This window comes from Scardinius erythrophthalmus, assembly GCF_964197995.2.
Source record: "Scardinius erythrophthalmus genome assembly, chromosome: 16".
NCBI classification, from domain to species: Eukaryota; Metazoa; Chordata; class Actinopteri; order Cypriniformes; family Leuciscidae; genus Scardinius; species Scardinius erythrophthalmus.
In genome coordinates, this window is record NC_138236.1 from 6,829,661 (window position 1) to 6,850,308 (window position 20,648).

At 38.5% G+C, this 20,648-nt stretch overlaps 1 protein-coding gene across 3 annotated transcripts in view; it reads left to right on the forward strand.

The window, feature by feature from the left end:
* Positions 1–906: 906 nt before the first annotated feature.
* Positions 907–20,648, forward strand: part of rims2a (regulating synaptic membrane exocytosis 2a) — a gene marked incomplete at its 5' end in the record, with an annotated part of 182,173 nt that continues 162,431 nt past the window's right edge. For all 3 annotated transcript variants that reach the window (XM_081389341.1, XM_081389343.1, XM_081389342.1), the window contains one exon: positions 907–1,052. In XM_081389341.1, coding sequence (XP_081245467.1) covers positions 907–1,052 — 146 coding nt within the window. The remainder of the gene's footprint in view (positions 1,053–20,648) is intronic.

Here is a 20,648-nt window from a genome sequence, read left to right on the forward strand (position 1 = left end):
TATTATTTCCTGGCATTGAATGAGAAAAAGATTTAGTTCCTGAATATTAATTATGCAACGCTGACGTCTAGTGCATCCGTTCCAATGGCGAATAATTTGTTTTTAAATATCAAATAGACCGTGCTGACGTAGAGGTTCATTCCAAATCGAACGTTGCCTCATGAATATTAACAGTCAAGCCTTCGCCATAGCACGATTGGTAAAACAGTAAAGGCTTCGCCGGGCATCTTTGCTCCGCCCACACTCTTCCAATTGGGATTCTCTGTCGCTGCATCCATTTTTGTGTGTTTAAGATATCTTCAAGAATTACCAAACCTGGAGGAAAGCGAGGCACCGGAGCAGAGGGACACAAAAGGGAAGCAAACGTTTATTATGAGATGCAAAAGAACTTTTCCAGGACGATGACAGCGATGGGTTAGACAGGATTGAACAGGATGATGGCCAAATAAAAGGCAAGAGGCGCTTTCACATCCTCACTGAGATCTGGAATAACATCTGAGATCTGCTATTTTATTCATAATGCATCGATGCTGTATTCATTTTCTTTTTGCATTGAGGAAGAGGAGAATATTAAACAGGATCGCGTGAATTTCAATAGCCATCACCTTTAAACGGACCGGCTGTATCCATTCTTCTATTGCTCATAGAATGGTTGATCTAATGCTGTAAAATCTACCTTATTTATAGTCCATGAGCTTGCATTGTTATCATTACAATAGTTGTATAATAACTGATCCTCTTTTATAGTGTTGTAAAACACCATAACGGTCATCAGAGATGCTGCTGTGGTGGGTTAATGCTTTGATTCCAGAGCAACCAAAATGCACTGATGATTGATCAAATAGACCTTGCATTCATCATGGATTAAGTCTGGTTATTGATCTTCTTCAGCATCGGCGTGTAAAGATGTCAGCTCCAGCCGGGCTCCACAGCGGGCCTGTCCTGCCGGAGATGCCGGACCTGAGCCACCTCACCGAGGAGGAGAGGAAGATCATCCTCGGTGTCATGGACAGGCAGAAGAAAGAGGAGGAGAAGGAGCAGTCCATGCTGAAGTAAGAGCTTTATGGATTCTATATGTGAAAAGGAAATCTATCTCGAGCTGAAGGATTGAGAGGGAATGAGGTGTGAACGATCCCTCGTTTGATTTGAAACATTGAGCCCGTGTGTTGGAGGTTTAGAATCACACTTGTGTTTATTAGTCATATGGAGATAAGGCCTATGCTTCATTCTCAGCTATGGGATTTTATTATGCGCCATTTTGCCTTTATACAAGTGCCCACTTCATAATGACAGCTCATAGTAGAATAGCACGCTATTGCGGTTTAATCGATGTGAATATCTAATGTTGTTTTGACCCGAGCGTTGAGGCTGCGGCGCCAGAGATTTCAGCACGACGGCGCTGTCCACTGACTTACAGACCCATTGAATGCCGTTCTGATTGAAACATGGAGAATTTAAAGTTGTTTTCAGTATAAATGCAAATGGTTTTAATGAAATGCTATTATATTCCTTTATTGGTTGGATTTTTCCAGAAATATGTTCTCGGGCATATTTGCGGATGTTTAGGAACTGGGGAAATGGTTCAATACAGCATGGGTTTTTGATGCCTGGGAGCCTCAAATATTTGATCTTGTTAGAGAATTTGTCACTTTAAAATGTAAAGCCAACTATATATTATAATGTTTAAAGGTCCTTTTATACTGCATGAGAGAAATAGTATGTGTAGTAAGTAACAACATAAAATAGAAACATTGCTTGAAAAATTAAGCGATTGGCTACTTCTGTCAAAGTAACATTAAATCTTTCCACGAAGAATATTTTATTTAGGGCTGTCAATAGAATAAAATAGTCATGAATAATCTCATGATTTACAACCAGTCACAACTGAAATGTTCTGTTTTTCATACCACTGCTATACAATCAAAACAACTTTTGTTGCTTGTTTCATGTTTAGAAAGGTCTGGTTTCATGTTTATAAAATGCTAGGCAAACCAAGATACTTTTGTATTATTTTATGATGTATATATGAATAAAATGATTCATATAAATGGGGAAAGTTACTTTTAAAAGTATTGCATTACAATGTTGGGTTATTCCCATATTTTATATTTTATGTAAAGTAATTTTGCATTACTTTTTCTCATCTGGGCTGGGCTTGCTTGTTTGTTTTTTAATAACAAAAAAAAGTTCTACTTTTGGCAAATGTAAAGGCCTTTTCACACCAAAAGTGAAATAAGTGAATAATTCACGCCTGTACAGTAGCGGACGCAGCTCAAACAAACCTTTCAGCTGTGCTGACATTCTGGATTACAGAAGAATAAGATGCAGGAGAAGAAAACAAAAAAGAAGTTGTTTATCTAAAGTCTTTTTTGCTTATCGAAGCTCGACAGCAAAGGCATTGCTTAATAGATTTACATTAAATACATAAAGTATATTTGTGTCAATAAATAGGAAAACAAAGTAACTTGCATTACTTCTTTGAAAAAAGTAACTCTAAAGTAACTGTAAATTTAAAAGTAATGTGTTACTTTACTAGTTACTTGGAAAAAAGTAATTTGATTATGTAACTTGTGTTACTTGTATTGCGTTACACCCAATGAAAATGTTTGTTTATGTTTGCAATTTCTTAACGCCTCTCAAAACAAGGTAATGTTTTTAAGGCTAATTATGGTTAATGACTTATCTGATTTCCCCCAGCTAGTGATTTGGTAGCAGTGTGCAATACATGTATGCACAAACTCTATGATTCAAACAGGAAATATGAGCAACTGCAGAGTGTCTTTAGCTCACAGACTTTTTTTGTGAGGGTGTGGAGACGTGCTTCTATCATTAGGTAAATATTAACACTGCAGCATGGAAATAGGGCCGATTCCGTGCAATAAGTGAAGTAAACATGAGTCACAGACGTAAAGCCGAATGCCACCTCGTTGCTGGTGTGTGTGTGTTTTAGGTGAGTCACTTGATCCCTCCCTCTTAAACACACACATCCACCATTCATAGTTTCGAGAGAGCGAGAGGGATGTGCTGATGTCATGTAAGGGAGGGTGATGGTTGGTTAGCGTCAGTGTGGACGCAGTCACGAGGCCTCTGATCTTTTCTAGAGTAGTGTGCAAACGGCCGGTGTAGAGTTACACAACAACACGGCGGCTTGTTGGCCCCTGACTGTTACTTATACTGAACAGTGAATGTGCAGAGCTGCTGCCCGTGTCATGTGACTCGAGGCCTGATCACATTCTCATCGCTGGTCCACAAGGCCATGCCTTCATTTGTGTTATTTAAAAGGGTCATATCATCATAATTTGCATAATTAATTGTTTCCTTTAAACCAGGGGTGCAAAACTCTGTTCCTGGAGGGCCACAGTCCTGCTGTAGTTCTCAAATAATCTTTGTTTAGCTGGATCAGGTGTGTTTGAAGCTAAACTCTGCAGGACTGTGGCCCCTTCAGGAACTGAGTTTTGCACCCCTGCTCTAAACTATGACTGTTTTCGGCACATAAAACCTTCACTAACTTAAAGGTACTCTGCGTTTTTTAGGCCTAAACATTTTTTGTCACATACAGCAAACATCTCCTCACTATCCGCTAGCTGCCTCTCCCCTGAACACACTGTAAAAAAACGCGGTCTCTGTAGACAGCCCAGGCTCCACAAACGGCAAGAAAAACAAACTGGCCCAGCCTGGACCACGAAACATAACAAACAGTGTTCCAGCCAATAACCTACAAGAATGATTTGAGGTTGGGGGGTTAGTGTGCGTGCACATGAAGGGGGGTGTGGGGAGTGGAGGAGAGAGAAGCATGAAGAGGGAAGTTAGCTAGAGGAGAGATGTCCTAGACAACGACAGCGACTAACGTTAAAAAATGTATATTCTTGAGAATTGATATGGCCGACACACGACCAAAGAGACGACGTTCCGATGAACAAATAACAAAGAATAGGGAAAAGGAGAAGGAACGCGCAAAGTCCCAAATTTAAGCGTTCAAAAGGTGGCGAGAACTCCGCCGGCAGAAGGGCTTCCAATCCGACATTCAGGTGGCTCTGTTTTTGCTGGACAGGCGGGTAAATCCAGTTTGGTTTTTCTAAATGGTTCATGACTGTTTCAGGAAGCATGGAAGGGAGGGGGGTTGGGGGACAGGAGGAGGGAGGGTCGAGCTAGCCTCCATTTTGTTTGACAATACTTTGAACGTCAACAAGAAGTGGCGTCACCCAACATCGCTTAGAGCACCTTTAAGTGGATTTAATTTTTTTATAACTATTTCCAATTGAATTGACGGATTTAGCTTCTGTATTTTTAAGACTTGTATTCGTACAACCTCTGTAATGATTGGCTCACTTCATAGGAACTAAACAGGGGGGCGTATCCCATACAATGATGTAACTCGCTGCTGAACTATCATAGTATGATGCATCGTTTGAAATCAACTAGAAATCAGCTAGCTGTTTCCCAAAACCATACTGTCGCAAATTTGTCGTTCAACAGATTCAGATTCAATCATAGGCTCGTTCTTAAGTACTAGTACGCACATGCGCACTCTTCAAAAATGGCGCTTTAAATCTCTTGACAAACTTAAAGACGTAAAGGGCATTTGTATATATTCAAAATAAAAGACATAGATTGTGCTGAATCTCAGCTTGCTGATTTTGCTCAACATAAGGATTTATTAAGTCCACATGTCATGCAAACAGTAAAATAATCTTTCAACCACACAACTTTGTGATGCTATTTGCGAATGTTTGTTGGAACTAAGGTTTTGGGAAACACAGACTCATGTATCAATGCTGATAATGATGGAACCTGCGACCATAGTTGGCTAACGCTGCTTTCTGGAAACGCACCCCAGGCTGATTTTTGCTCCTTTCAGAAGGTTCTGCAGAGCAGAAGGTGCTACACACAGACAGCAATAGCACAAGATTTGACAGAATTTACTACTATACTCTTTTAATGAGTTCTTCTGGTGTCTAGGATTAATAGTATCTGTCATACTTCCTCCTTGCCATGATGGTTGGGAAATGTGGCCAATCATAATTGTGTTAAAGCATCTTTCTGAATCTGAATGAGCCGTTTTTGCTGCTTAGTTTCAATAAAAGCTCTTCTGCACTGGGAACAAAGTTCACAGTATGTTTTCATGCATCATATTTGCTCATTAGCATGATAGTTCTGGAATTAGATGTTGTCTAGTCAAGGTGGTAATGGAGAACAAGCAGGTTTTAAGCCTGGTTGTTGCACCATACATCTCAGCGTAACCACGGCAGTCAGGCCACAGGATGTTCCTTTTATTTTTTAAAGAGGCATAAACATAAATACACAACAGTGGCTGGAAGCCAGATCAGGGAATCCTGGGAGAATGAAGAGATGAAGAAGCCCTCTGTTGAAGTGTTTGCCAACTTCCTGTCATCTTCACTGGATGAGCCACAAAGAAATTGAAACAAATCCAGTAAGAGAGAGATGGAGAGTGAGGGAGAGTTTTAGTTGCTGAAAGTGAGAGCATGCCAAGGGAGGTGTTTATAGAGTATGAAAGAGACAGGATGTTTAAGAGATTTGACTGGAGAGAGATTGCATTGAGAGAGCAGTTGTTGCAGATTTGCTGTGTCCAGGGGGTTGCCCCTCTCCCTCTGGGATCACTGAGGCCTATGGGTAAGAACGAGACCTGTATCACCCTGTGAAAGTAAGTGTGCTCAAGTTGGTGCGTGCTTCCCACAGCCACCTATATTCACCTATTCTTTCTGTCTCTTTCTCAAATAGCCAGACTTTTGACTTGCTGTTCTCATTCGCAACTCATTCAGGCTAAGAAATGTCAGCTTAGACTTGAAGACCATGTGACCAACATTTATAGCTGTCAACCACAGTTTGTTTTGTACAATTTGCCAGAACACAGTTATACTCTTGGATATATAGCTCATTACTAAAATACTTGAGTATCAAAGATTTGATGCCACTAACCTGGCAAACTTTGACAAATATAACGATTAGCTATTACTTAAAATTGCTCATTGCATTAAAGGGGCTGTATGTAATATTGACAGCTAGTGGTTGAAATAGGCACTGCAGTCCAAATTCAAAATACTGGAGAGGGTTGTTCCCCCACCCCCTTCTCCTTAGACTCGAAGCTCACACAGCTTGCCAGATTGAGGAAACGCAACAGGAATGAGCGCAATTGACAATGCTAATGTGTCTGTTTTATATGCCTCTGGTCACAGAGCTTTTTAGATTGATGCTGAGGCTTTTTAGGTCGGGTAGAATTTGCGATCTCTGACCCTGTTCGTTTGCTGGCTTCCATGTCTGCAATATGCTGTTTTACACCAACTGGCAACCCAGAGTGTCGAAATACTATTGGGTAAATTAGCAGTAGGTAGGATCACACAGTCCAAAACAAAAGCAGACATCCCGACACGGAAGGCACATTTCACAGTACTTGCTGTAGAAGTGTTTTTCTGAGAAACAAGTATTTGAACTTTGCATGTTTCGTAAATATCTGCAAACATATGGTATTTTCATGCTTTAGTACAGGCAAAACTATTACATTCAGTACCTTTTACATTGCATGAACATGCATTTGTTTCGAGGCAGACCCTGGACCCACAACTCTCGGGCGTCAACCTGATTGGAACTGCCTATTTGCTTCTAATGTTTGCCAGTTTTATGCGTCAGCCAGTCTCTGATTGGACTGTGGGTGTGCTTGTCTGAGGCTGAGACTGTCATTTGCTCATACATTGAAATAATTTCCCGTCAGTACTCACAGGAATCCCTCCTTAAATCCATTATCCATCTGTGCATTCTAACAGTGAGGAACGTTGTGACCAGAATTGTAGTACACATGGCATCCCCCGCTACCATGTAAAGAACCTCCGTGAGACCCCCTCCCCCACACACACATCTTGTCGCCCCCGGGGGGACGAGCCGCAGTGAGGCTCAATCCACACTGCAGAACACACACCAAATGGCTCCGTCCTGCTCATTAGCGTCTTCCATCAGTGTGCTAGCTGGCATACGGGATGTTAATGAGCTGGTTTGTGAAAAAACACGGGATGTTGGTTAACCAAAAGTTGAGGGTGTGTCTTTTAGCTTTGTTCCAAAACCTAGTGAGCTGCTTATGGCCTAGATACAGTAGGTATTCTAAATGAAAACTGATTTGGAACGCTCTACATAGACAGTAGTGCAGGATCAAATCATGCTGCTAACATAAAGCAATACTTCGATTTTGATTCACAAACTTGCGATTCGATTTAAATTCGATCTCAGATCAAATATCTAGAATAGTACAAAAAATATTCTCAACTAATGATGTAAACTACAGGGAATCCTGTCAGTTGTTACATTACTATTAAAGGTTGAAGCCTAACAACTGATTTGTAGTCAAACATGTAAATTGCACATAAGGCAGATTTATGAGATGATATAATCACTGTTCTACTCCGTTGTTTTTATTGAAATATAAACATTTAAAGGGGACCTATTATGCCCCTTTTTAAAAGATGTAATATAAGTCCGGGTGTCCCCAGAGTGTGTCTGTGAAGTTTCAGCTCTAAATACCCCATAGATTATTTATGATACCACGTTGTATATGCCCATTTTTGAGTGGAAGGAAAAACATGCTTTTTTTGTGCATGTATCTTTAAATGCAAATGAGCTGCTGCTCCCCACCCTCCTTTTCAGAAGAGGGCAGAGCCTTTACAGCTTGTGCCTCAGATACTTTGCCAAAAACTAACAACATCTATTTGGTTTGGATTATCATCTCTATCGTGGTCACACTCACGTGACATTACAGTTCTTCATCGTCATGAAAGTTTATTATCTGCATGCGTTTTAAAGCCATATCAGGCTAAATAAGAATACATTTCTTACTTGAATGCTGCTGTTAAATGCTCTGGCGAGGAGATAAACATTGCGGACTGTGCACAGCTCATTCAGGGCGGGGTCTATGCTAATAGGACAGAGTCCTTCAGCAATCGTGGGCGGGGCCTAAGCATTTGTGACGCTACAAAAGAGATACTGCTTATGATTTAGGGGGTTAAAAAGAGAGGAATGGGTGGATTTTTACCATTATAGGGTGGTTGTGTACACACTGTGGAAACACATTTATGTTCAAACACCATGTTAAAGTGAATTTTGCATAATAGGTCCCCTTTAAATGGTGGCTGTCATAACTTTTTGTCTAGCTAACTATCAAGCTCTTGTGATTGAATGGCTTTCCTGAGATAAATGTGATGTTACATGACATAGTTTACAAGCTGTTCTGTTGACAACTCTCCGTGAAACACTGATTGAGACATGATTCGTTTCATTAAGTTGTGTTGTACACATTCAGCATACCTTCTGATGTTCATTGACGTTTATTTTGTGCCATAACTAGTAGTAAAGAAGAATAGACAACAACAACAACAACATTTATTTAGATTTAGATTTTGAAAGCTGGGTCTTTGTTTAATTTCAAAAGCAAAAAAAGACAAAGCTTATTGCAATTTTTTTGGATGGCAGGCACACTACAAATAATGTTTAGTGAAGTTTTGTTCACTGAAACTGAAAACAGCACAGACTAAAAGATCGAGCCTTGGGATTTAAGAATCAGTATCGGTTCATCAAAATGAGAATCAGTTAAAATAGATAAATCTTTAATTCAACCCAGCCCTATAAAAGTCATTTTTACATTTTTAGATGTATATTTACAATGCTTTTCAGTACGGAATTAATAGTAAGTGAAATCTCTTCCCTTGTCCACCATATTGGATTTTTTTTCACTGAGATTGTTGCACTGCATTCTGGGATTGCATGTTTAGAAGGCTTCATAATTAAGTTAAATAAGCATTTGCATTGAGAGCAAGCCATATGATGGCTGAGCAGAGCTTCTGTTTGTCCGCATTACCTCTGCCCTCCTCTCGTTTCGACTCGCCTTCCTATTCGTGACTCGTTGATGTTGTCACCTAACATTACTTATTCTCTCATTTCTTTTTATCTTTGTATTCTGTTGATCTCTTTCTCTCTCGCTCTTTTCTAAAGTTACCCACTCTTCTCCCCTGCTGTTCACACTACATTTATGTGATAATGCAATTTTTTTTTAAAATTTCCTTCATTTGATGTTTTGTTTCAGAATCTAGAGAGCCGCCTGCAATGTGCTCAGTGGAAATATTTATCTAAAAAGGCAGACAAAGTAAAAGCTGTGTAGTTTTAGCTTTATTGCTTCATTAGCTTAGAAATATGCAACTCTTTTGAATCCAATTGCGAATCAAGTCTTCTGTTGCTGCTGATGTACACTATAGGCCACATTTACATTACATGGTTCAAGTCACCCAATTCCGTTTTTTTTTTTTTTCTCCCTTGTAGCACAGATCGGATATGACCCAAGGACATGTAAGCAGGAAAAAGCACATGGATTCCGATATTCTCAGATCAGTTTCAGGCCTCATTCATATGTGGAAATAAATCTGATATGAATCGGATATGTGCATTTGCGTCTGCCATGTAAGCAGACAGATCAGAATGATGTTGTACATCATTGAAAAAGCAACGGTGGCGATTGAAGTCAACTCGGGTGGACACCAAGTGCGATCACATGACTCTTTTCAGTGGCACAATGGAGTACGAAAACTCGACCCAATGTTTTGCTGACCTTTAAAGATTGTGCGAAAAGCAAAAGCTTGTATTATCATTGCATCTGCGTCCATTGCCGTTTTTACTTCCTTTTTGGCCTAAGCTTTTCCGGGTCAGTACATCTACCTTGGGTTGTTTTGCCAAGTGAATAGTGTAAATGCCGATATCGGATATGGTAGGGCTGTAATCTCCCAGTCGATTAGTCGATTATTGGTCGATACGTCCTGGCTCGACCAAAATTCTGATTTCATCAGTTTTGCTGCGTTCATTTCATCAGGTGGAAAGCACTAATTGCTAATGGGGGTGCTTTCAGAGCACCCCTGTTTCACAGGTAACAGTCTGTCTTCAGAACACCCCCCTTGTTTTCACTTCTTTTGGATTAGCTCAACCCACTGGAGAAGAGAGACAGATTGAAGAAAGTAGGCTACTAGAAGGTTTGCTGAATATTATTTATTTAATTGTGAGAGCGTTTAATTCATAGTCAGTCCTCTTCTACCATGTCAACAAAGACATCGGCAGTGTGGCAGCATTTTTTTAAAATAGAAAACGGGAAAAAAGTCGAATGCAAATTTTATTTAATAAATATTGTTTTTTTTTTATTAAAGTGGACGTGCCTTTTGTGTTTAAGAGTAAAAGCTTTAAGTTAATAGTCTATTCGTGTCTCAGCCGCGAAGCTGAGCTCCTATGTTCAGCCCATAGACTGTAAAAAATAGGTTCAGCCTCACTCTGTGCGACAGAGCGGCTGAAATTATAGTGTCTGTCAGTTATTATAATACATATGACAAAAACAATTGTCTAAATTATGTTGCATATTCCTCAAAAGTTCTTGTGATGATATCACTAGTTGACAACATAGTACTATTTTTGGAAATCATAGGCTATGATTTTGCGCAGGTGCACGTGATGCAATGCTGCCGACAGACTCGTGTGTCAGACTCATTTCAGTGCAAAATAATTAGGTCAAAAACGATTTAATATACTGCAAATAGCCTACTAGTTTTTTATGTTTATTTATAATTAATTTAGGCGGACAACAAGGCTACCAAGTAGCCTACTGCGCACAGTGCGCAGCTAATTAATTTAATGTTTTTTTTCCTAACGTCATTTTTAGTCGATTTTTTGTCGAGAATTTCAGTCGACCAAGATTTTCTTTGGTTGATTACAGCCCTAGGATATGGGTCACTTTTAAAAGAAGATGTAAGCTGGTCGTCAAAAAAAAAAAAAAAAATGTCAGGATATAGTCAACTAATCGGAATTGGGCATCAAGACTTGAAGTGTAAATGCAGCCATACTGTTCTAAATCAGTCACTTATGAGGTTCCAGAGCTACTTCTCTCTATGTATATGACGAGTCACGCAGGTATTGGGCTACTCCGCAGCTGTTGTCGTCCCGACCGGTCTAAAATAGTCTGAATATAAACACTTCTTATTATAGGCGTACCGTAGTGATTCAATCTAGCCCATTATATAAATGTTGTAAATTTGGAACAAAAAAAGTTACATAGTTTACCTTTAACTTGACCGCCGCACGTTTAGAACTCTGTGTCATGCTGCAAAAGACGTGAGACACAAACGCAAAGGTCAGAACTAAAATGAAAAGATAGAAAATAGAAAACTGACCATGGAAAACTGAAATGAAAATTAGAAATTTTCCCAATAGGCAGCTAACTGAAATAACATTTTTAAAATAGTGCTAAAATTAAACAAAAAAATAAATAATTACAGATAAATAGAAATATTAAAAAACCTAATAAAAATGAGAAAAGCACATAGCAATTACTAAAAATAAAAATGAAAGCTAATTTAAATTAAAGTATGAATAAATTCTATAATAGTATGCAAAAATATCTGATGATATATTAGAAATAGAAATAGTATGCTACTGAAATGAGCTACTGTATCCCACAATGCATTGTGCTTGACCAGACTTTCCATTTCCATGTAGTGAATGAACCAGAAGTAATATAAGCTGTGATTTTTATATAATTGGGCTGTCAAAAATAAAAGCATTTTTAAACAAAAGCTGATTAAAAATGCAAAAAAAAAAACAGCATCCACTGAGTTAAACATGAGGGCATGTGACGGCAGTATGGCATAGGCCCACTACTGTTTAAAACATTACTGTTTCCTCTATAAAACCATGTATGTTGTGCAGTATAGGAATTCATTACTGAACATAAGGTAGATATGCACTGTATGCTTATGTGTGCACTAGATCCAGGAAACATTTGTTGACTCATCAGTAAAACAGAATAAATGACCTCAAACTAACATGCTGTGATACGCAGTGTATGAGTAAATCAGAAGTCAGCCAGTTTCCTGTGCAGCGGAAGCGCCCAGCGTGAGTATAGTACACAGAGCGCTACGTCACAGCGATGAGAAACCCAACACTCCTGCTGTATAGTTCTGCCCTGCTATTGCATAAGGCTGACCCGGCACACTGGGAAACATGGAGAGTGTGCAGCGTTTAGAAGCGTTCTGGCACAAATGCCTTGATGTTTCTCTGTTTGCTTTACATTTATGGGCATGTAGAGTCTTTGTGTTTATGTAAAACCCCATAGTGATTACAGACAGGCTGCTTAAAGAGATAGTTAACGGGAAATAATAATTCTGACTACATTTAAAGCCCGTTCACACCAAGGACATACAGATGCATTTCTAAAACGAGTCCACACCATAACTATATCGGTAATGACAAAGAGGAATGATATCACTGGAATCACTTTCAGAATGATTTTTTCTAGCTGATAAACAATAAAAACAGCCAGTCAATTGACGACAGCCAATCAGAATCCACCCTGCTGCTTGAGCATTTAAAGCTACAGACGACAGAACTGCAGCACATGCTTATTATAAACAGAACATTTTCGTACGTTGGTGTGGACGCTAATATAGTTATGTTTATAGTTATCGTTCTTGGTGTGAACAGGCCTTTACTCGCCCTCATGTTCAATCTCCAAAACTTACAGGAAAGCCCCATAAAAGTGGTTCACATGACTTATTCACAATATTCAGAAATCTTCTGAAATTATACAATAGTTTAGAGTGCAGAAGTTAATAAAATTGAAGTAATTGTTTTCTGTAGCTCTTAAATCTCATTTGCACACTTGCACCGATTGACACCAGAAGTAAAATGACTTTGTTGACTTCTTTCTTGACCATGTCAAGAGAATGACAGTGAAGCAATGAAGGGAAGCAGGTCTTGTGTGTGTGTGTGTGTGTGTGCTGGTCAGTAGAAATGAGCGCAGAAATGTGAGAGTGTGATGTGGCACCGGTTCATCTGAAGCTGATTGCATGCAAATCCTGAAGAGCCTCACGTTATTCATGGACGACTATAAATAGCTTTGGACTGAAGTCGCGCTCTCTTGGCTCTGTTGGGGTTGTAGAAGAACTAGCAGTCAGATCACATTGCATTAGGCAACATTCACCTCCCATGATGCCACAGAATGACTGTTTAATAAAGAGATGTCAAACACACTCGGGGGTGATACTTTAAACATCACTTTAGACAGAACGGGTTGCCTTTTTAGAGTTATGTTTGGAGTTTGGTTCTTATGATGCTTACTTTAAGTGTTCACTAGCATGGAGTGAGCAGTGTACTCTCAATGGGAGCTGTGTTGCAGTTTTGTGCTGGGGATTGTGGGAATGGTAGAAGAAGCAAGGGGTGAGAGTGTTTATCCACACTACAGTTTAAAAGTTGATTTTCAAATGATTTTGAAAGAAGTCTGGTGACTGGTGTGGACTTCAGGAGCAGAAAGAACACGATGCTGTTTGAAATGTTTGCTTAGGAAACCCCCTGTCATTGTTTATGCAATATCTAATCAGATCAAATACACCATTTGACATGCATTTAATGTTCCTGTGATGGCCACACAGGGGATTACCATCTCTATAATAATAGGATGAAAATGTGCTTATCTTCAAAAACAAATAGGTTCATGAAATATCAGCAGTGTGACCCACATGCAAGCTTGTTTATATAGAGGCTGTGCTGTTGAAGTTTAGTACCTGTTCTGCCTGAAATGGTTGATTTGTATATACAGTGCTATGCATAAGTTTAGACACCCATGCTAAAGTTGACTAAAAAGAGGAATAAAAAATCATCTTTTGGAAATTGAACTTAATGCCTTAATTTAAAAAATTAGGAAAAATCCAACCTTTAAGGACACCAATTTTCTTTGTGAATGAATAATGTATCGTAAATAAATAAATGTTCTTCCTTAAAATACAGGGTGCATAAGTTTGGACACCCCTATGTTAAATTCCCATAGAGGCAGGCAGATTTTTATTTTTAAGTATTTTTTTTTTAATTTATTTTTTAGGATACTATGCATCCTGATAAAGTTCCCTTGGCCTCTGGAATTAAAATAGCCCCACATCATCACATAGCCTTCACCATACCTAGAGATTGGCATGGTTTTATTTCAGTTAGCCTAATAGGTAGTTTGATTTGCATTGAGAGATGATCTTATGGAAAGTACCCCATGCCAATCTCTAGGTATGGTGAAGGCTATGTGATGATGTGGGGCTATTTTAATTCCAAAGGCCAAGGGAACTTTATCAGGATGCATAGTATCCTAAAAAAAAAAAAAAAACTTAAAAATAAAAATCTGCCTGCCTCTATGGGAATTTAACATAGGGGTGTCCAAACTTATGCACCCTGTATTTTAAGGAAGAACATTTATTTATTTACGATACATTATTCATTCACAAAGAAAATTGGTGTCCTTAAAGGTTCGATTTTTCCTATTTTTTTAAATTAAGGCATTAAGTTCAATTTCCAAAAGATGATTCTTTTTAGTCAACTTTAGTATGGGTGTCTAAACTTATGCATAGCACTGTAGTTACACTAACTAGTACATTATAATTCTGCTTGGTGCCACAGGTTATTTTCATGTATTTGAGTATCTTAGTCTGTTTAAGTGTTCGCACAAAAGAGTAAAAGATAAACAATGAAGTCTGTTAATGTTCAGAAGAGAAACAATTCTGTCATCATTTACTCACCCTCAAGTTGTTTCAAACCTGTATGAATTTCTTCTGTTGAACACAAAAGAAGATATTTTGAGGAATGTCGGTAAACAAACAGTTGATGGACCCCATTGACTTCCATAGTATTCCATAGTATAGTCAATGGGGTCCATCAACGTCTGGTTACCGACATTCCTCAAAATATCTTTTTTTGTGTTCAGCAGAAGAAAGCAATTCATAAAGGTTTGGAACAACTTGAGGGTTAGTAAATGATGACAGAATTTTCATTTTTGGGTGAACTATCCCTTTAAGGATATTATTTCTGTGAAGCAGTGTGTTTTTGAGTTGTGTCTGGCCCATTTTCTCAATCTAATCTCTTTGCTCCATTTGGAGAGTATTTAAAAAACTTTTTGCTTGTTCTTAAAGGAACAGTTTACCCAAAATTTCTGTCATAATTTACTCACCCTCATTTCGTTCTAAAGCTATTTATTTAACATAAAAGGAGATGGGCGATACTACCCATCAGCTCTATAAGCATCCAAAAAGAATTTGTCAGTATGTGCTAAAAATCATCCTCTCTTCCACAAATTCCTGTCATTCATGTTTGCACGTATTAGAAAAAGCCTTAAGACAGGTCGTGCCACGTTTGATGTCAGATGTCATTGTTCTTGTATGTTTGCTGTCATACAGGTTTGGAATGACATGATGAAGAATAAATGATTCACTTTCGTCTTTAAAATGGACTGTAATGTGAAGAATTAATACTTTTATTCAACAAGAGCACATTAAATTGACCAAATGGTAAAAAGTTCTATTTCAAATAAATGCTGTTCGAAAAATACTGAAAAAAGGTATAATGGTTTTCACAAAAATATGAAGCAGCAACAACTGTTTTCAACATTGATAATTTTAAGAAATGTTTCTTTAGCAGGAAATCAGCATATTAGAATGATTTCTGAAGTATCATGTGACACTGAAGACTGGAGTAATGACATTGCATCACAGGAATAAATTACATTTTAAATTTATTTTCAATTGTAATATTTCACAATATTACTGTTTTACCTTATGATTAATCAAATAAATGCAGCCTTGGTGAGCAGAAGTGACTTCTTTCAAAAACATTACAAAATCTTTACTGCCCCCGAACTTTGAACGGTAGTAGTTCTGCTCGTAAATCTCATTCGCTCAGTTTTGTTAAAGGCACAATGCCATGAACCTTGTCTAGTGAAATGCTCATTGTAGCAGCCTAGCTGTTAACCTGTGAACATGACTGTAAGCAGTTTCCCTTTGTACATCTGGACAAAAGAACAGTGACTGGTTATTTCAGCAGCTCTTGCTATTTCGGTGGACATGTATCAGATGGTCAGTGGGCGGTCAGTCTGAGATTAGATTGTGCTGGTCTGTGACTCTGTAAGATCAGATTCAGCACCCTGGACAGCAGCGCTGAGAACTGATGCCTGATCCTTTACTTACCCTCATGTCCTTCCAAACCTGAATGGTTTTCTGTCTTCTGTAGAACATAAATGAAGATATTTTCAGAAATGTACAGTGGAACCCAATGTTGTTTGGTTCCCAACGTTCTTCAACATATATAAGGATGACAGAATGTTCATTTTTGGTTGATCTCTTTATCACAACAGAGAGATAAATAAAGAGAGCTTATATATTTTTACAAGAAAGATACAATTTGGGAATGACAATTGCTTTTTACTGTAAATTAATAAAATGACAATTCTGGCGTCATTTACACACCCTCATGTTTTTCCAAATTTCACAGTTGTATGGACAACTTACATGCTACCTTTATGGTGCTTTTTATGACTGGGATTCTCCTACATTTAGATGATGATAAACAAAATACATTTAAAAGGCATAATAGTCTTGATTGAACTCCTATTCAACTCCTTCATATAACCAGGATTTGAAGAGAACATTTAAAGGCATTCATTTAATCGGTCACTCTTCTTCCAATCTTAATCAGTGAAAGACAGATTCCAGTTGTTTTAGGTCGGCTAATGGGATGCCATGTTAAAATGATAACAGACTTTTGTTTTTGAGTGTTCTGTTGCTTTAATGCCGTGGTTCATGTGTATTTGCGTGCCGCATTACACTGTTTTTGCTGTGATGCTCGACTGCTCATGTGGGATGGATTCTACTTTGGATATCATTTCTTTGGGAGATGATAGGTGTCCTATGTCTGACTGATCCGATCGGATTTGGTAACCATACTAATGACTTTTTGGCACAGTTGTTATCGTGTGTGTGTTTGTGGCCACATTAACACATGTGTTAAGCATACTGACAGCGTTTAACTTACTGATGGCTTGTTCTGGACAGGGACAGGAAACTGCGCTCTCCAACAATACTGGAGTATCCATTACCGCTCTATTGTTAGTCATGTAGGCTATTATTGTAACTTACTCTTAAGAGATGTTCCCTCATCCTCCCCCCACCCACAGGCATGACAACAGCACAGCCACATGGGTAATACGGATGCACAGAGCAGAGTAACCACAGGTTTAGATTATAACACCTCACTCAACTAACTTTTGACAACCTCAGTGTGTACACGGTAAAGATATTGTTTTGAAACAAATTCTGTTTTTTTTACTTTCTTTTCATCAAAGAATCCTGGAAAGCGTAGCCTCAGCCTGACCAGCAGAAATGTGCCCAAAACCAGCAAACCAGATTAGGCTACGTTCACACTGCAAGCCTGAGTCATGCCGAATGTGCTGAGTGCGTGTTAGAAATCAGGAATGGTGAGAGAACATTGTGCTTGGTACGTTTTTCGTCTTCAAACCAAACTTGGGTCTTCAGCCGACAAAGTTTAAATCCCGTCTGGCTAGTGCTCTTCCCATAAAGTTTACACATTAAGTCAGTAGACGGAGAGTAGGCGTCTTTTGTGGCCGTTCGAACGATCTGGGCTGAGTTTCCCGATAACGTTGTCTCTTAGCACGCTACGAAGACTCTTAAGGTATAACTTTACTGAAGGTATACCATTTCTAGGCTTGTTCCCGAACTATACCTTAGGAAGCCGCTTAAGATATACCTTCTTACGTGCGACATTAACGGCGCTGTCCGTGGCGATGGTGCTGAATTGGTTGAAATCGATGGCTCGAGAATCAATTATTCTCTCGTGCAGGGGCTGTTTATGTGAGAAAGCCGTGTTCTTTATAAAATAATCACTTCCTAAATAGTTGAAATTGCATTTATTAGGACTCATGGGATATTAAAAAAAAAACCAAACTATAATAGCCTATAATAGCCTTGCCTACATATTTTAAAATTGTATCATATATTGCTGCCATAACCATTTAAATTATTTATGTGCTTTCTTCTCTTTCCCATTTTTGTTCGCTGAGGTGGAGCTGTGATGAAATATTGTTCTTGTAAATACTTTCCAGCATTTCAGTAATAAAAGTGTACGTCACGTACGGTGCTCGGCAGTGATCAAAAAGGATTTAAACAGTGGATTTTGAATCTCTTCTTGTAAACTCGGAGATGTGGATTCAGACGGAGTGGTCCAGACCAACTTTCCGAAAGTATGACTTACAGAAGGCATACTTAACTAAGAACGTTTCGGGAAACACGTATTAACGATAAGGTACAGCTTAAGGTGTAACTTAAGAACGACGTAGCGTTAAGAAGGTTTCGGGAAACCCAGCCCTGGTCGAATGCATTTTCAGCTACCTCTGGAAGTGGTGAAAAGTGGACAAGATTAAAACGTTTCAGACCCTGTTTACACCTGTATTTAACATCGTCCACTTGTGATCCGATCGACCAAAACACATCTTAATACCAGGTGTAAACAGGGTGACCAAAGAACTATCGGTATGTGACTCCCATCAGTGCAGAATTATGATGAATGTAGATCGAATTGTAAACTGTAAACTTGATTCTTGCCAGGAATAAACATAAACTGGACAGAATTTACAGAAAGCACAAATTAGTGCTGCACCTTATCAGCGTTTTATGTTTGCCCCATTTTCCATTTTCATTTGGCATTTACACGCTCATGATCTTGATTGTTTGTGTTTAGGTTCATGTTGCAACATCTGCTTACGGATTTGAAAACTGAACGTGCGTTTCTGAATGCTGGATGTATGGGGTGGCGTTAAATGTGAGGAGGGATTTAAAGCTGTCACTCATAGGTTAACCAGGGTCTGCTGCGACCAATCACGGCACTACCAGCTCAAATGAGATTGCTTTTTGATCCAGATGCCACTGCGGAACCGATGACAGCTGGAATCGAGAGCTCCCTCAGTGCTAATCCTCTTTTAAAGGGAAATGTGTTCAAGGGAGGCACTTCCCCTGCCACCCTGCTGAATGGTCCTAATGAACAGGTGTCTGTCGCTATGATGGACCGCCTTGAACCCGGCTGCTATTTCAGGCATCACTGTGTGAGGGCAGGGCGAGCTGGAAAGTTAGCTTGCTTTTGGCTCAAGCGGTCATGCTGTGTTCCAAAACCCAACCTAAGGAGCGTTTTAAGGTTCCAAATGTAGGCAACTTAATTATGATGTTGCCTTTTGATGAAATTGTTTCAAAGAATATAATCCCATAATGCTTTGCAATAAGCTCAGTGATTAAAAATTAGATGGTGGGCAAAATGTCAATCATAAATATAAGTGATTAAATGCTAACATGCATCAATTAGCTCACTCTGATTGGAATCTGACCTTTTCACAGACTGTTTCCACAGTTATTAACATCGGTAATCTAGCAAAGTTTTTCTTATATTTATATACACTATACTTTGTGTTGGCATTAAATGACAGAAAACTAGTTGATTTTGCTGCATGAGAGTAACCAATCTCTCAATATTTAGAAAATTCATTGAAATGCAATTGCAGATTTTTTTTTTATTTTGCTACTGGAGCAAATGGGAATAAAAAAAAAAAAAAGGAATTATTTACTTAATTATATTTTATATTTTTTTATCTTATTTTTCAGTACAAATATTTAAATATTTTCTTGAGTTACAAAATGTCTAAAGATCCTGTATTATGGGCCAGATTTACTTAACGGGGCAAATTAGCGTGAGAGGTCAATTCCAAAAAAGTGTCGATGGGAGTGTAAAGTTCTGCGCGTGATCTACTGACGATGTGCAAAATTAAAGAACACATCTTTTACATAATGAACAATGCAATCTACCAATTAGCATCTGGTTTAAGACATGCTTTTTTGGGCAGTAAATAATGGCACAAATACCAGTAAGTTGACGAGTGCAAACCTTAGTAAATCACCTTGCATGATTCATTTAAATACACTCCTCCCATAAATTTTGCGTCTGAAAGGGAAATCCTACAAATGCATATGCAATAAGGCCAGCTGCAAAAATAACCCTGTCAATGCCTTTTCAGTGCAAATTTTTTTTTACTGCATGTCTTTAGTAAATCCTGAAAGTATTTTTTTAACGCCACAAGGGTTTTAATTTTTTGAAAAATTCATCAAAATTCAGAGTTTATGGTTAAAACTAGAACAGATATCTGCCTCTGTGGTCAGAAAAATTATCTTTTTTTCCATTTGAATTAATTAAAATTTTCTGACCACATTGGCAGACATTTTTTCTCGTTTTGAGCATAAAGTCACTTATTTTGATTATTATTTTTCTTTTCTTCCAGAAAATAAGATTGATTGCCTTAATTCATTTTGCATTTCAAGTCAAAGTATCTTGACTTAAGAATATTTTGATATTTGTACTGGAAAACAAGACAAAAATACTAAGGAAAAACAATTTAGCCCAATAGCAACATGCTAAAACTAAACTCTTTTGAAATCATTTGAGACAAGCTCTAGTTGTGCGGCACATGGTTTTGCTGCATATGTGAAACTTTCAAAATTGTTCACTTATGAGGCTCAGTTTCTGTTAGGATGCTATGTAGGCATTATGCAGCAAGACAGCACACAGTGTTTTGGAACAGAGCCTGTGTTCACACACACACACACACACACACACACACACACACACACACACACACACACACACACACACACACACACACACACACACACACACACACACACACACACACTGTCTCTTAAAAGGATAGTTCATTTAATTTAATATTACTCTGTGTTCAGCTGAAAGAAGAAAGT